Below are 16474 nucleotides of genomic sequence, written 5' to 3'. Positions count from 1 at the left end.
GTGCATAGTAACACAGCTTGTTGCTCATGGCCTCACATCCTTGCACTATCTGTGTTCTGGTGGGTTTTTACACAGGAAGAGCTCTAGTCTTTTCCTGATGTGCTGCATGTGCATTAGCAGCTGAAACATTAGGCACACACCTGCCAGCCTAGCTTCATCCAAAAGGAGCCTGGTTTTTATACTCCCAGACCATTCTGCAACAGTAGTCAAAGCATGATAGGAGAGAAGCAGGAGATGAATTTTGGAAGCATGCTCCTGTCCAGGCTAAAATGCTATCATAGGCTCACCAGTGGTCACCACGGGCATTTATGTAACACAATCAGTAAAGAACCGGGATGACCAGTTAAAGGGTTGAGCCAGCAGAATCCACCAGTGCCCCTAAGCCTCGCTTTAGCCCTTGTCCTCCAGAAAACAAGCCAGCAAAGCCATGCTGAACCCTAAGTATTTTTCACTGGGAGATTTTCCCAGGAGGCCCATATAATTTACTGTTGGCAAAAAGCAGGCTGTAATAACAGCTTGCCATCAGCAGGTGGACCCTCTACAACGAATGCCTTCTTAAGCCCCTGCCTGCTCACACCAGAGCAAAAAGCTTCTCTCCCTCTCTCCCGTAAGCTCTAAAAAACTATAATTAGAGCATGCAAATAAGATTCATAAAGAGACAAAATGCAGTGTCAACAAGCACTGCCATTATTTAGCAGGGAATTCAGCCTAAGTAGCCTTTTCTAGAAGTCTTTCCTTTTCTGTGCATAACAAAGGCCTCTCACTGCAATTATATTCTCAAGGATCCCATCAACATACAGTAGAAAATACCCAGTTTTGCCTCTGTTTCCTCCCCTGTCAACTGCTGTTTGGTATGCATCACTCAGCTCACCTCTTAATGCATTCGCCCGTTCAGACCTCGGAGGCCTCCCGCAGCAGTGGGCAAAAACCAGCAGAAGCTTGACTTTGGAAATGAAACAGTTGTATCACCAGCAGGAAACTCCCTGCTGGCTGCAGTGTCACTCCAGCCAGGACAAAAGGCACAGCCAGCCTTCAAGCCATCAATGCTACTGGTCAGTGCTCCAACAAGCACCATTTTGACATCAGGAAACCAGTTTTCTCTGCTGTCACTTTTATAACAGTGAGTTTTAGTGTGACTAATCTGCCCATACAGAACACACTGCTGTTCCTATGGCTAGATTCAAAGTGCCTCATCACTAAAATAGGCCCTCTGGGAAATCCCACTAGATGCCTACACCTAGTCCCCATGGGACCAGTGGGAGCTGGGTGCTCCAGGAAGGTAAATGCACGTTTTGCGTTTCTTCAGCATCAAACTAGCTTTCAAAATCCAGGTTCAAAAGCCTTCAGTGACTCATTCTCAAGTATTAACAAAATGTGCAGTTACTGAAAGAACAGTTACTTCATGCAACCTTTTTCAACTGAAGTGTTTGAACGCCAATTCATTTCGCTCGCAAGAAGGCCAGGTTTCAGAGAAGCATTTCCACTCTCGTAAGAGGCAGCAAGAGCAGCCCCTAGGAAAAGAATCAGGCCAGTTCTGAGGAGCTCAAGTTCAACATCTAGACCTGATACCTGAAATTCCCAGCCTTGGAGTATGTACCTCAGTCCAGAGGTGCCTGTGTTACAGACAAGTTCAAAATCACCCAGCAGAAAGGACTGTGACTACACGCAGTGTTAAGGCCATGTTGCATGTGCCTACAGACTGCTCCTTTGGCTTTACTCGTGCAGCATACCCAAGCAGTCCATGCTCCAGGCTCGACAACAGTGCTGATAGGCTTCCTCCACGGCACAGCACTGCAGGTTGGTGCCAGATGCCTTTTTCAGTTCAGGAAGTTAAATATCCTAAGTTACTATGTTAGGATAGCACACCACGTTACAACTGGCAGCACTGAAGTTTTTTCTTCCTGTGACCAACCTAGCGGGCAATTGACTCCAATTACCTCCTCAAAATGCAAAGACAATTTAATGTAGTTACAATAGCCATTGACTTTGGTGTATGCAGCTCTAAAAACTGCCCTAAACATGACTTGCTGCTATCCAAATGTCTCAAAACAGCAGCCTCAGTGTGCCCTGCAGAGACTTCCACCTGGGACTCTGGATCTCCCATACTCACTGCCCCACAGGCAGATCGTCGCAGCAGCATCATTTAGGTGGGTCAAGGGAGATGGAGAACATGGATCTCTGCTCTTTAGCTATTCAGTGAAGAGTCACACAGAGGAAGAATTTATTCTCTAAAGGGGAAGAGAAAAACAAATAAAAATGCGCCAGGTTTCCCCTTCCTGGAATTTTATAATACCTCTTATGGACACCTCTCCCAGCAAGCTGACAAACTAATTAAAAGCCAATTTGATACTAACACTAAGAAACAGAGTGGGGAAATGCCTAGAGTGCTTTACAAACAGCCTCATTCTGAGCCCTGGAGATGAATATAAATCATCCCTATCTTACAGCAGCAAGCTGAAGCATGGAGAGGTAACAGGACTCACCAACATTCACACAGCTAAGCAGCAGCAATGTAAAGCTGATTTGTCAAGCACAAGCTTGATGTTTTAACCTTTAAACAATTCTTCCTATAGCTTCTAAAAATTAGTAACTGCATCCATGCAGAGACCAGTGTCTTGCTGAGCACCAGACAATTTCACAGATGGATAACTGGAGGCACAAGGAGGTCAGGGCTTGAGTATTCCCATGACCAAGGCACAGTGTCATTCTCCCAGAGCTCCCCACTGGGTAAGCAGGCTGACTTTAAGCCACCAGGCAGCCCCAAAACAAGGACTATCTGCATGGCCATTCCCAAAATAGCTCTGAGGGGCTGAACATACGGCAGCCTGCCTGGTCTACCCAGGGGCCCCAGAGTTGCCAAAAGGCCCTTTTGCCTCCCTCTTGCATCCAAGTATACCAGTCCAGGTTTGTGAGGGGGCTGCGCAGGACCTGCAGGGCTGTCATGCAGCTGCAGAGCACCGCCTCTCAGTCTCCTGCTCTCAGCATTGAAACTATAGCTGGGTCCTGAGCCACCATTATACAAGACCCAAGTTTTATTTTAGAATAACATAATTCGCTCAAGATACAGAGCAACACAGCAGAACAACTGAGCAGGTAATGGGTGCTAAAACCATTACAAGGCCCCAGTGAGGCTACTTATACTTCTCTTATCCTTCTGTCCTGTAAAAGCAAAGCAGCCAACTGCTACAGAGCGGCCACGTGCTTAGCAGTTCCCTCAGAAAGCCAGCTCAACTGGCTTGTCTGCCCAGGCCCAACGAGATTCGCTCTTCTCTCCAAATGTACATGATTCACTCCAGCAACTGCAGAAGTAGTATTAGAAACTCAAAGATGAAATCATCCCTCAAAGAGAATCTAACAAGTAAAGAACCTAGAGTAGCAGGGCCTATTACAACTATAATCATCCACACACTAAACAAGCAGCTCTTGGTGATAGGCCTGAAGTATACTATTGTGGACTTGGTAGGAATTCGCATAGAAAAATAAAAGCGTGCTGTGAAATCACCTGCTGCTGAAGTATCTTAAAGTTATCTTTAGAAAGCCAATCTCATGTCTTTGTTAGCTGCTTTAAAAAAAATAAGTGCTGAGACAGCAGTCTGAGAGCCTATTTAAAAAGTGATGATCATAAATATGTGACTAATCTGGGTCACGTATAGGCTTTCACAGGGGTCAGCCTTCTGGCATGAAGCGTACAGCTGGAATGCAACTCTTCCACGTGTAAAGCATGGGTGCCTGAATCACTGGTGCCTGCAAAAAGCCCATGACCTGAAGGCATAATTTTATCCATTTAGAGGTGTCACATGCAGTCAGCCCATCCTTGCCCACACAGTTAAAGGGAAACAATTAATTACCTACTATATATGAGAAAGGTGGTCTGTTTTTTAAACCACTTAAAATCAAAGTATCCAAAGTAAGTGATATTTCTGCTTTGGCAAGAAGAGAAAAGACTCACTTTTTCACATTCTCTGCAAGTTGGACAGTTCACAGTGAAAACTGCTACATCAGCAGAACAGCCCAATACTAAAGCTAATCACAGAAAATCCAATTTTTATCTGGGTGACCATGATAACAAGGACATCCCACCATCACAAGGAGATAGGTTTTACTACTTTTATACCAACCTTTGAACACCCTGACGTGCGATCAAACTATTTTCCTTTCTGTAAAGGTCTCCCGCACCCCAAAGCTAGGTTCTTAGTTTCTCCAGAAAGTGGACTGTATAAAAACTGAAAAAATAAAAGATGAAACACGCACTTCCACAAACATCCAACACCGAGTAGAGTCAGACTGCAAAGAGCCCATCCAGGCCTCAAAGGACACTGCACAGAACAGTCAGGCAGCTGGTAAGTAACAAACACAGCAACACAGCATCACAGGACATTAGCAGTACTGGTTTCTAGAGCTTCACAGGTAACCAAGATACTTGTTGCAGTTTTCCTATATATGCCGTGAGCATATGTAAGTTTTGTACAGTAAAATAATGTCACCACCCTCAACTTTTGACCCAGTGATGGCAGCAACAGTGCAGAAATACTCACGATTTGTCTCTTCTGCACGCCCGTCTCTGAGGGCTGGCCTGCCTTCGGCGGGGCGACAACGACTTACCCCGTGATCTCACTTTGACTGGAGAATGGGCACTTGAGGGTTTCAGAATCTGCAAGAGATGGGGGAGGGAAGGCAACACCATCCAATAAAGGCAATGATTCATTAAAAAAAAAGGGGGGGGAGCTTATACAGTACTAGGGGTGGCACACAAAGAGCCTTTAGTCCCTTGGGGTTTTTTTCAAACCCTACCCAGCTTAAGAGGTACTCAAAGTTGATATCATGTGATAGCTGTTCAGGGGCCCCTTGCAAAAGTTGTTTGGTGTCATCAATTCAGTACCCAGCTAAATATTTAAAAACAACCCTCGTTCACAGCTTTCTTCAGAGCTGGCAACAGCACGGACGAAAAACTGCTTTGACCCTCAACTGAAGGGGTCTCACATAACTCAATCGCATTCTCCAACTCTTCTCTCTACATACAAAGGCAATTTGTCTGTAAGGCAGGTGGTTGATTCTCTGGGACTGTGTGGCCTTTCAAAAGTCTCTTATCCATTCACACATTTCCCTACATCCTCCGGTTACTCAAAGCTCAAAAGTCCATGAGCACAATATTCATACTCTGTGCTATTTTTAAAGACCTGATGCTTCAAAGTCAGCACCCTCGCAACATAAGTGCACTTAATGAAATCGCTCAAATTCTGACCTAACTTACGTGAACTGTTGTGGGGCCAGAATTGCATTAAACAGTCTTACTCATGTGTGCAAAGTTAGATGCAGTTTCAGAGCCTTGGTCCTGACCTTGAGACAGTGACAAGGACTGGATTCAGTGTCACATCTCAGCACAAACACAGAACTCATCCTTCTATCAATGGCAAGTACTTGAGTTCAGTAAATTTTCCTTCTGTACACACTTATTTGAATAGAGCCCCCTTCAGCTGTCTGCTCTCTAGATAGAATTGAAAGCACATTAACAGAGAAGGGGAAAATGCTGTATTACATGTGTGTTTGAGCATGTTTGCCTAAGATTACAGCACAGTACAAGTTAGCGTGGATCCCAGTCCATGCTGGCCATGTTGCCCAATGGCCTCTCACCTCCGACTATGCTAGCAGGACCGCTTTGGCCATAGCCCCTTCCTGGCACATCAGTCTGCTTCCCCCACAACGGCACCTCTGTTGGATTGGCACCTGCTGGGAGCCTTGGGCTTCTCTGCTGCCACCAGGCCCTGCTGGCAACTGGCTTCCCTCAGTCTGTCCCCACACCCACAGAGAAGCTCCCCCATTAAGCTGTCGGGGTATAAGAATTAGAGACTCTTTATACATAAAAACTGAAGAAACAGTCACCTTTTAAAGATCTGGCTAAAAATAAAAGGATGTTTCCCCAGCAGCCATAAGACAGATTCACCTCAGGCAGAGCATCTGGCTCTGAATCCCTGCTTGCGTGGAAGGGCAAGGCAAATCACACATCCTTCATCTTCATAGTGTAATATGTGGTTACACTGGCACTGATCAAGTGCAACAAGTCATTTCATGTTTGAAACATGAGCACTGAAGAGACTCAACATGTGCAGACTCTTGGTACATCCAGACGTACGCCATGCCTGACAGCTAGTGGACACAGTCCTCTTCACCGATGGGAACATTGATGAACTTGCCAACTTTTCCTGGCACCAGATGTGTACAAGCAGCAGGGACTGAGGCTCACCTCACACCTTCCTCTCATTCTCCAAAACTCCTTGGCCAGGGCAGGAGAGGTGGAGCAGGGGCTGTAGCCAATCCCACTGCCCAGGCAGCACTCCCACCCCAAATTCAGGGCCAGGGCAGCTCCCTTAACCCCCCCAAAGACGCACACAGCTGCTGCGTATGAGCCATTCCTCAGCAGAGCAGGGAACAGGAACCAAGAATAACTTGGACCTCACTCCATGTACCTCCACAGCAGATCCAGCGCCATACTTAGCGAGTGCACCTGCTCTGACTGCCAACAGAAGCAGCAAATCCCATTTCACTGCAACTGAAACCAGCTCCTCACCCACACTAGTCCTCGAGACAGGGTCAGGAGCAGCAGTCAAATCCTGAAAAAGGGTGGCAGCTCACCCTTTCTCCCATGTTTCCCCTCCAGGCCATTCAGTCTGACCAGTCAGCAGGGAAGCACAAGCCTTCTAAGGGTTCATTTTCCTCACCCTTCCCATGTGATCTACTTCCCAGTTTAGCCCAGGAACAGACCCTGCTGCCCCTGCCCACGGATGGTGGGATGCATGCAGCGAAGGGGTGAGCCCACCAGCACACTCAGAGAAGTCACCCACTGCGACAACGCATGCTTCCCGTACCCTGGGGATGGCTGGTTATCTCGCTTTAGGTGCAACTCCTCTGCAGACTTAATTTTGCATTGCTAATCGGATAGAGAAAAGGGCTGCCTTTCCTGTGCCTCAGGAGCCAGCCACCGCTTGCTAATGCTCTGCTGGCCTAGTTAGGAGCACGGAGCAGCACAATACCTCAGCAGCATCCACCCACACTGCCCACCACAACTACCCAATTATACCACCTTCCTTCATCTGCTCCCCCAGTGCCCTGCAAGGGCAAACTTATGCCCTCAGCAGAGGGGAGAGGCCTGAGAAGCCTTATTTTTGGGGAGTGCAAAGAGAATGGGAGATGGCCCTAACCCCGGGCCGCTGCGCATGAAGATTTCAGATGTGCCTCAGTCTCACCAGCTGGAAATCAGCCCTGCCAGCACTTACTGCCTTCAACCGCCTGCACTCAGCACATGTTACAGCAGTCTCGCAGCATCCCTTGCACCTCAGCTGGCCGAGAAAGACAGCAAACAGCAGAGATCCCTGCCAGCGACCAGGGCATGTGCCTACCCTGCCAGCGACCAGGGCATGTGCCTACCCTGCCAGCCCTGGACCCAGTCCCAGACTCATACTAGCTCTTCCTGGGCTTCTTCCTCACCCTCTTCCAGTCATAGCAGGAAGCACACAAATAGCAACCTGCGCATGAGCTCCTCATACCCAGGGACAGGTATAGAGTTCAAGTGTTCCTTAAACCAAGGGAGAGATCTTAGAACTAAACAAATACTTAACAGTGCTTGAAAACACACTAGAGTGTAGGAGAACCACCAAAATGGATTTAACACAACCCCAGCCCACCTGATGCATTTTAGTCTCACTCAGCCCAGGGTCAGTCTGTTGAAATAGAGTACAAGCAACCTTTGCAGGGTCAGACAAAGCACACTCACCTCAGGGTGCCTCGTAAGGAAATCACAACCCAGACGCACAGACCTACCTTCATTCGCATATCCCTAGCAAATTTCTCCAACTCCTTCCTGACATCTGTGCGCATCATCTTGGATACATTGAGGACCAGTTGTTTCCACTCGATGGGCTGAAAGCTGTGTGGCTCATGCGGGACATATAATCCAATTTTTACTTTTTTCACTGAATGTAAGTACTTTTTATAAGAGTCTTCAAATTCAAAGATGAGGTCACTCAGAGTTCGGTAAGTTAAAGGTTTGTCCATCAAATCTGATCGCCTGCTCATGCCCAGTGAGCCATACCGGCCATTGCAGTAAATCCCAAGCACCACATGATGAAAATAGTTCCCTGAGAAGTGGGTTTTAAAGCTGATGGGGAATCGTTCCACAGAGGGCTGCCCATTGGTTAAGTATCTGGTGTGCGCTGCGTCAAGGCAACAACAGAGTTGTAAGGGAACAAAACAGAACTACACCTGTAAGACATTTCTAGCCATTTTAACTGCCAGTGCCAATGCTTTCTTACAAATTCATTCTCATCATGCCCCAGAAACAGTAAACACTGCTAACACCCATCATACTGTTTGGAGGATAAGGTGCAATTATTCAGTCAGGAAAGGACCTGACTCTTAAGTACGCTTAGGGCAAAGGGTAGGACAGAAAAGCAGTCAGTTCAGCATGCCAGAAGAGAGACGAGCACCCCCAGATCCTCAGGAACTCCCTTATTTGATACCAATCCCAAACTCCTTTGCTCCCAAAAAGGAACAGTGTTTCCCTCAGTCTCATGTTGGAGCTTGGTATGGCTCAGGTTGTTGATACTCACTTTCATGCATCTCTGCGGCCTTCAAACAGTTACCAAAGATCAGAATTTATTCCTCTCCAGGGCAAGAGTTGTAGCTTTCAGTCCATACACGGGCCCTCGGCCTGGCAACTCCTGCTACAGGAGAAGGTCTTTGCATGTTATACCTGTAGCCCATTGCTGGGATGCAGTAAAGAAAAGCTCCCAGGTTCCCAGTTCTCTCCAGACAAGTACACATAGCCAGGCACAGATGCTAACAAACAAACAACCTACCAACAGAGTTTGTTCCTGAATTGCTGGCCAGCTATTTCAAACGCACCATGTGAAAAGTCCAGGGACCAACATTCATAACTGCATAATATGTGATCTTGGTTGGGAACTACACACTGGTCCAATCCATTTCCTCAGGACCATGGTGGCTCTTGAAAAGGGAGGAGGAGAGATTCAGGTTCCCTCATGCAAGTCAGCTTGTGTCAGTGCTTACGTTGGGTGCGGCTCCCTGCTGTTAATCCACCTTGACAGCTGAAACCCGCCCTCACTCCAAGGGCGGACACCCACCGAAGGATTCCCAGGCCCCCAGACAGCAGGCTTCTCTTTCCCTTTCAAGGCCAAGACTGCGGAGATGGCATCGCCTACACCACGTTGTTTCCTCTCTCACCACACCAACAGCTGTGGCTTGGCACCTGCCCTCCTCCCACGCCACACGAACACAGACTGGCAGGCCTTCTGACAACTGTTTTAGGGGCTGAGCCAGGATCACCGAGGACGAATGCTGCTGCTGCTTCGGCATGAGCAGCAGTGGCTCTCACCCTGGGACCTGGGCACAGAGAGGAGACGGTGAAAGCCACAGGCTGCGGAGGGCACAGGCAAAGCCAGCAATCAAGTTACCTTCACCCAAGGGAAGACGGAAGGATGCCAGGAAAAGGCTAGGATGAGACGCTCCAGTCCGGGGTCTGTGCAGAGGCGCACGCTGTAATTCAGAAGTCGTTCCCCTGAAGCTAACGCAGTCAGGGCAGTTAACTATGAAATGAACTGGCTAGACCTGCAGCACCTATCAGGATACCACTGGGGCAATCTGCAGAGTTGAAAACTGGGGTCTGTCCCCTCTGCAGCTTCAAGGACCAATTCAGGCCTCCTGAGCATGGAGAAAGCCCCGTTCCACACTCCTCTCCACTCAGACCAGCGGCTCAGCTCCCACAGCAATCAGCAATCCCACAGAGTCTTCGTGGGTCACAGCGGTACTGGAGCAGAGCCAAGATCCAGGCCCAAAAGCCTCGGAGAAACAGACCTACGGCAGCCCCACTGTGCCTTCCTGTGGCTCTGCCAGAACAACTAACTCTGTGATGCCAAGCCAAAAATCTCTAAAAATACAACACAGGGAAAGTCTGACAAGCAAAGCGTCGCCCACCAGCATCCCTTCCTCGCTCACATCCAAAAAGGTCTTTAACAGCTCTTGCACAGCTGAGATGGCCTGGGATGTTACTCTGAAAACATTCACCCCACTGCAGCCTGCCTTCCTCCTCACGCCTGCGCAGGATGAGTGCCTGTCAGCTGCTTGGAAATTTGAGAAAACAAAAAGGCTTTTTAACCAATACCATTAAAACAAAACAAAAACCCACAAGAATTCAGGCTCAGTTCTGGTTCTGCCCAGCCTGACACCCCACCACAACGCCAGTACAACACCCCTAGATTCTGCTCCCCCGTCAGCACTGAGCATTTGACCCCTTTTCTGTACAGGGATGCAGAAAAAGCATCCAGTGGCCCTCATCCGTTTCCAAAGCATTTTCTCAGGAAGATGTGTCACCCATCTGACACTTGCCTAAACTCACACTTTCAAACTCTTTAGCCAAAGTGAACACAGCTCAGGAATGCAGTACTGACATTCCTGAAAAATGCCCAGAATCTGAGGTAAAAAACACCAATTAAAAAAACAAAAACAACAACAAAGAACAACACACCCGCTGGCCAGATCTTCCAGGACAACCACAGTTAAGCTTCTGGGTTTAATGTCAAATATATTTAGTTGTGTTCAGTGCTAGATGTCATAAGCTTTAGCAGTTTGGAGAAACACATTAGAAGGCATAGGAACAAACACCACCATGGGCCTAGCATACATGGTGCACTTTGGCACCTGCACAATAATAAATCTGGACAAGTGCATGAGCAGAGCACAGATCTAACTGCAGCACTCAGGACACCTCACCAAGCCAACGTTAGGTACGCCCTCCTTTGCCCATCTGCTGGCCCACCTACGTTAAACAGGAATTATAAAAGCTTACTCTGATTTTACCTACACTAACACAAATGAGAAATAACTTTATTGCCTTCACTGGTCCTGCTGGATCTCTGTTGCATCAGGATGAACTCCACCAAGAAAAAAAAAAAAAAAAAAAAAAATCCCACACGCCATCAGCAGAATTGAAGATTATAAATACACTGCAAGGTCAGAATCAGACCCTGCACTATTATACCAACTGAAAAATTCAGTCCACAGTCACCTCATTTAAAAGGTCACCTTGCTCCAGGCCTTAAAAGGAACATCTTGTATATATCAAAGCCAGGTTACAATAATTTCTGTCCTATGGATGGATTCTTGTGGAAGCTCATTGTATTTATTAATCTGTGTAACTGAAGAAGCAGTGGCTTTTATTAACACCTATGAAGCTTTCAAACATCGCCACTATTTTTCCCTTCATTATGAAAGGGTTTTCTCTCTGTGCCCCAAGTACCTTTCTATTAAGTCCACACAAAGCTTTTGTGGCCACCTGCCACACACACACACTTCTGCCACAAGGTCTTGGAGAAGTTGCAATTTAATCTCATTATATACTAGGTAGCAGTAAATCTTTTGAGGAGGAAAATTACCCATCATCAAACAACCGTGCAACAGCCACTGTGGAAATTAACCTTTAGTGACTAGTTAATGAGAGTCTCCACCCGAGATGAAATACACACAAAATGGGCTGGAAAGGCACATCAGATCTTCCCTTCTGTCATGTATCATTATTATTTCTTTTCTTTTCCGCTTTGCTCAAGCAGAACTGTATTGTAGCAAACAAAAGGCAAAGACACACCAATGCCACAGTTGTAATCACATTTTTGAGCTAGGACTGTAACTGCAGGATTGAGAGTCGGGGAGTAAATTATGTGCCACAATATAAAAGCAGCACAAAGCAGGAAAGGGCAAAAGCAGCTTTAATGGAAGTCCTGTGGCCTCCAGATTCTGGGCCCTCGTGTAAATCAAAGCAGCTTCCCCAAGGCTTGTCCCTCAGGGCTACGCAGCAGAAAAGAAACGGTACTGACAGATGCTAGTCTCCTCAGAGACCACCCAAGAGGGATACCAATATCCCTCCTCTTCCCCCACTCCCTCATGCCAGAAAGCACGAGAGGACAATACTCCATCAGGGTCTTGGTCCACCACCAGCACAGGAGCTAGAATAGCTCGTCCCCATCCCTCAAATTCCCCAATCCTATCCACCCTGACTCTGAGCTTTTCTGCAGCCTCACACTAGTCATTCTACTTCAACTTTTCCTTCCCACAGAGACATTAATGCCTGCTAGCCAGGGCTGCATGGATTAGGTAACTGAGAGGTTCTGCTCTCACACCGCAGGAAGCGGATTTTGAAAACAATGCATTAGGGTCAAAGGAGAGAGAGAGGAACTGGACACAGAACATGTAACATTATTGGAGGGTGACAGTCCACTGGCATAACACAGCACGGGTCTATTAGCAAAGTCTTTCTCGAACACACAAACACTGCTAACAGCCTGCAGAGAGTCCAGTCCTCCCTTCCACACATTGCCCCTACAGCTCTGCAGGTCAATACAAGTACACTGTGCACCGAGCCACACGTTGTGCATTTCCCTTAGTCCTATCAACCTCCCCACTCAGACTCCTGCTCTTAGTTCTAGCGACTTTTCGATCCTCATCCAGCATGATGCCAAGGTGAACGGGATCAGGATCTGAACCCCAAGGACAACGCCTCCCTGACATGCTGCCATTTATAGCTGCGATTCTGCCCTACTGCACCTTTCACCTCAGAGCATCACTCAAAAAAAGGGAATCACAGCCACCGTGGAGGCAGCAAATGTTAAACTACACAGCAAAGATGAGCAGCAATTTTGGACGCTTGACCTTGCCATATGCTATACTAATATGTTAGTTCATCCCGTGTAGCCCACCATCATGCTCTAGGTGATTCTACGGGATTGTTCTGCTTGCCAACTTTAACCCAGGCTAGGGGCTGTTTAGGGTTTGGCAGGATTGGGGTGCAAATGGTGCTTGTTGTTATGTTATTTTAAGAGGATTTATTTTCAAGCCTCCATGGCTTTGATAAGCACACACCAGAAAAACTCAAACCCAACTTCTTGACTTAAAGACCTTGCCTAGTTTTGATCCTTGGGGACATACAGATCCCAGGTTCGAATACAAGACAGACTTGGGACACAAAACCTGCACTTTGGCCACTACATGGATTTTCCTGGGCAGTGGAGTAAGTGAGGAGCAGTAGCCCTAGTCAGTACAAAAGAAAACAGGAGAATTAGCTGAGTTAGCCCCAGCAAGCAGCAGGTTGGGGGTAAACCAGTTGCTTTTAGAACACTGGAGCAGAAAAAGGTTGTAGCTGTTCCCTTTTAATCTGCATACCCCACAGTGACTCAACCAGTGCTTTACAGCCAGCCCTTCTGGGGGGTTTTTTGTTATTATTGTGGGGTTTTGTTCTGTGGGTTTCTTTTTTTTTTTTTTAAAAAAAAAAAAAAAAAAAAAAAAAAGGTATTTTCTGGTGAACACTTTAATATCATCCAAAAAGTCCCACACAAGCCTCAGGATTATCCCCACCCCAGTATGTACCAAGAGGCCTTCTGTGATCACATTGAAGGGCACAGAGCAATTCCAGGCCAGAAGAGAAACTATACCCTTGACCTTGCTTACTTCCCAGCAGAAACTTTTAGATAAAAACTTTCATCTCTATTTTCTTTTTTAAATAAATAATCTGAGAAGAATCTTTGTGTGCCAGCACTGTGGCTCTGGGCTTTAAACACTGACATTTCTGGAAATAGGTCGTAACAGCTGACAGCATCTACACAACAGCAGCTGGCTTTCTATGGCTAGATGAGCTCAGTTTACTTCCTACTGGCAGTTTTCCACAGCAGCTAAGAACCACAGCTAGCTGGACATGATGGAAGCAGACACTTGTAGGGGCATTAGCCCACCTGTGTCTAAACCAGCTATAGCAGAAGTTTAGCCTGAGTAAATACAGGGAAAATATTAGTGCTGCTGCCAAATGTACCTCTGACAAACACACTGACTGCATATGGGGCGTACCAGTGGCAGATAGAGATGAGTGCTGTCACTGAGCAACGCGCCCTCCCCAGGGGGGCCTTTGCAGAGGGCCCGGACGCAGGAGACAACTCTTCCTCCCACGCAGAGGGATTTCCCTGCCTACTGCCCTGTTGGCACCAAGAAGATGCTCAGACACCAAGCGAAGCCCCAGGGCTGCTTGGGTGCCTGGGACAGGGCACAGAACAAACTAGCTCTGCCAAGGCAGGATACCCTGGCTTCAGGCAGGGCCCAGCTGCTTCTGGCCCTGGGCTCTTCAGCTGACCCAGCATTTGATTTTCAGGTCTGTACTCACCCTGCTGCAAGAACAGGACCCAAGATTCCAGAATAGATCCAACAGCAGGGGACGTGGGGAGAGACTCTCTCTTACAGCTCTGTAGGGAAAAATACCCACAAGTAGGTCAGCATACAGTGAGGCCACATAGAGCCTGAAACAGCTTGAAACAAACTCAGATATGCTCAGTTTGCGGTAAGCCCCAACTTCAGTTGTTTGATCAGACAAGCCAGCCAACAGTGACTCCAAGCGCGTTTAAGCACCTAGTTATCTCCAGTACCCAAGCCTATGAGTACTTCTCCATCAGCTGCAAAACCACCTAGCATTTCCCCCAACAGTTTCTGGGATGCAGGTAGGTGTTTTCACTACAAACTCTACTCTGCCTCTTTAACCAAAGACATACAAAGCAAAGTCTGATGAACCTGATACCAAGCGAGTCCTCCTTACACTACTTGTGCTATTCAACTTCATACTTGTTTAAAAATTTCCTGTATTTAATCCAGACAAGATGATGCAGTAGTGCTTCTTGTCTTATGAAGGGACATATGAGGCTTATGGAGGGACACATGCAGGGACCTTTCTGCTGAAGTTTGGCTGAGTTCAGCACAGAAAAGCACGGAGTGTTCCTGTCCTCCCTCTTGCCATTCCCCTGGGCGAGAAAAGGCTGAGCAGATCCTCCAAGCACTCGCAGCAGGCTGCATCACAAGGCACCCCATGCACATTTCACTAGAAATCTTAAGGGGATGAAAGCAGGTGGAGGATGAGAGAGGGGGCAGCTTTATTTAGGCTGGCAAAGCTGAAGCTGCTAGCTCAGAATGAGGAGGTGGAACAGGAAGAAAATAAACCTCTCACTTCACAATTGTCAGATAAGGCTTCAAGCTTCAGCAAAAACAGAGAAGCTGTTTTCCAAAGCACCCAAGCAACTGCTAGCAACGTCAGAGAGCCTCTGGCTGCCAGAAGTAAACACTTAGAAAAGTTTCAAACCACAGTCCGGACTTGCAGTGCATCTCCCGCAGAGTCCAGGCATGTCAAGATCCAAGGTTTGTGCCTCCTTACTGTGGAAGCAGAGAGCTACAGAAACCACATCTGGATGCAATCTGCTCCAACTGCCCACATGAAGAGTTTGGGCTCCCTCAAGCAGCACTGTCCTTTCTGAGTAATGGCAGGGCTCAAAAAGACAGCTCAGCCTCACAAGTTCAGAGTGCTATGCCAGTACGACCCTTTTGAAGTACCGGTTCTCTAGTGTCCAACTAGAGATGACTAATTAAAGATTAGACCATGAAGATGGAAGTGATGAGGAGCTCTCTCCTGGCTCTTCCTAGCTGTAAGAGAGACTGTAGCTATTCAGCAGGACCTTCCTGCCCATATTTCACTTAGTAAGTGGGTCAAGCTGTGGGCAAGCTTGCAAGAGGCAAAGAGGGGCACTGAGAGGTTATCAGTATTCCAGCAATCCTGCAATGACCGGATAAAGAAACTCCCTCACACTAGAAAACACTTACTCCCAGGCCAGGAAGTTATCCACCAGGCAAGAGAATCAGGATGGGCACAGGACTCCAGCAGTGATAAATATCATCCACTGATAAAATGTGCAGAAGGCACAATACAGAAGCTATTGAATCACCTCTCCCCTCCTGAGGCACTTCCATATTGCTCTGTTCTTCCTCATTTAATGACATTACTTGGTAGGGGAAGGTCTTCTAACACACTGCACAGCCCTGTTACCTCACATGAACGGGGATGGGTGCACTTAAGTCAATGACAGTGAGTTATACTCATCTGACACAGACAACACTCTGCGAGACTCTCTGAGGATGGATGCACTGTGCCACTTCCTCCTTCAACATTTTGCTCTCCTCACTTTAATAAAGTGGATACAGCATGAATAAAATTCCCTTGGCACCTTTTGGTTCACTATTCCCTTTCTCGGGCATAAGTAGTTTCGATCCTTGCTTATAACGGATGTGGTGAATGCTCCATGACTCTGATTTACAACTGAACGAAGAAACACCCTGGAGAAAACAGCACCCCTGGTTAGGCACTGATGAGCAGACCACGTAAGCAGAGAGATAGGAAGCTGGCACAGACAGTCACACAGAGCAGGACATCCACACAGATCTCTTCAGAGCCCGCTGGAATCTAACACATCTTTATGAGCATCTAGCAATCTTGTAACAGCAGTTCCCTTGGTGCGCACAAGGGTAGCTCGGTATTTAAGTCATGGCCATATAAAAATGTTTCAAGATGCATCTAGTGTGAAAGCAGTTATGCAGAACTCAATTCTGC

The 16474-nt window shown here is 47.3% G+C and overlaps 1 protein-coding gene across 2 annotated transcripts in view; it reads right to left on the bottom strand.

Annotated features, from left to right (window-relative positions):
- VASH2 (vasohibin 2) overlaps nt 1-16474 on the bottom strand; it is a 41914-nt gene that overhangs the window by 5148 nt on the left and 20292 nt on the right. For both annotated transcript variants that reach the window (XM_026110619.2, XM_026110620.2), the window contains exons 5-6: nt 7816-8197; nt 4536-4651 (exon numbers count right to left, since the gene is read on the bottom strand). In XM_026110619.2, coding sequence (XP_025966404.2) covers nt 4536-4651; nt 7816-8197 — 498 coding nt within the window. The remainder of the gene's footprint in view (nt 1-4535; nt 4652-7815; nt 8198-16474) is intronic.

Source organism: Dromaius novaehollandiae, chromosome 3 (assembly GCF_036370855.1).
Source record: "Dromaius novaehollandiae isolate bDroNov1 chromosome 3, bDroNov1.hap1, whole genome shotgun sequence".
NCBI lineage: Eukaryota > Metazoa > Chordata > Aves > Casuariiformes > Dromaiidae > Dromaius > Dromaius novaehollandiae.
The sequence above is the reverse complement of the archived record's forward strand: the minus strand, read 5'-3'. Positions and strand labels throughout refer to the sequence as shown.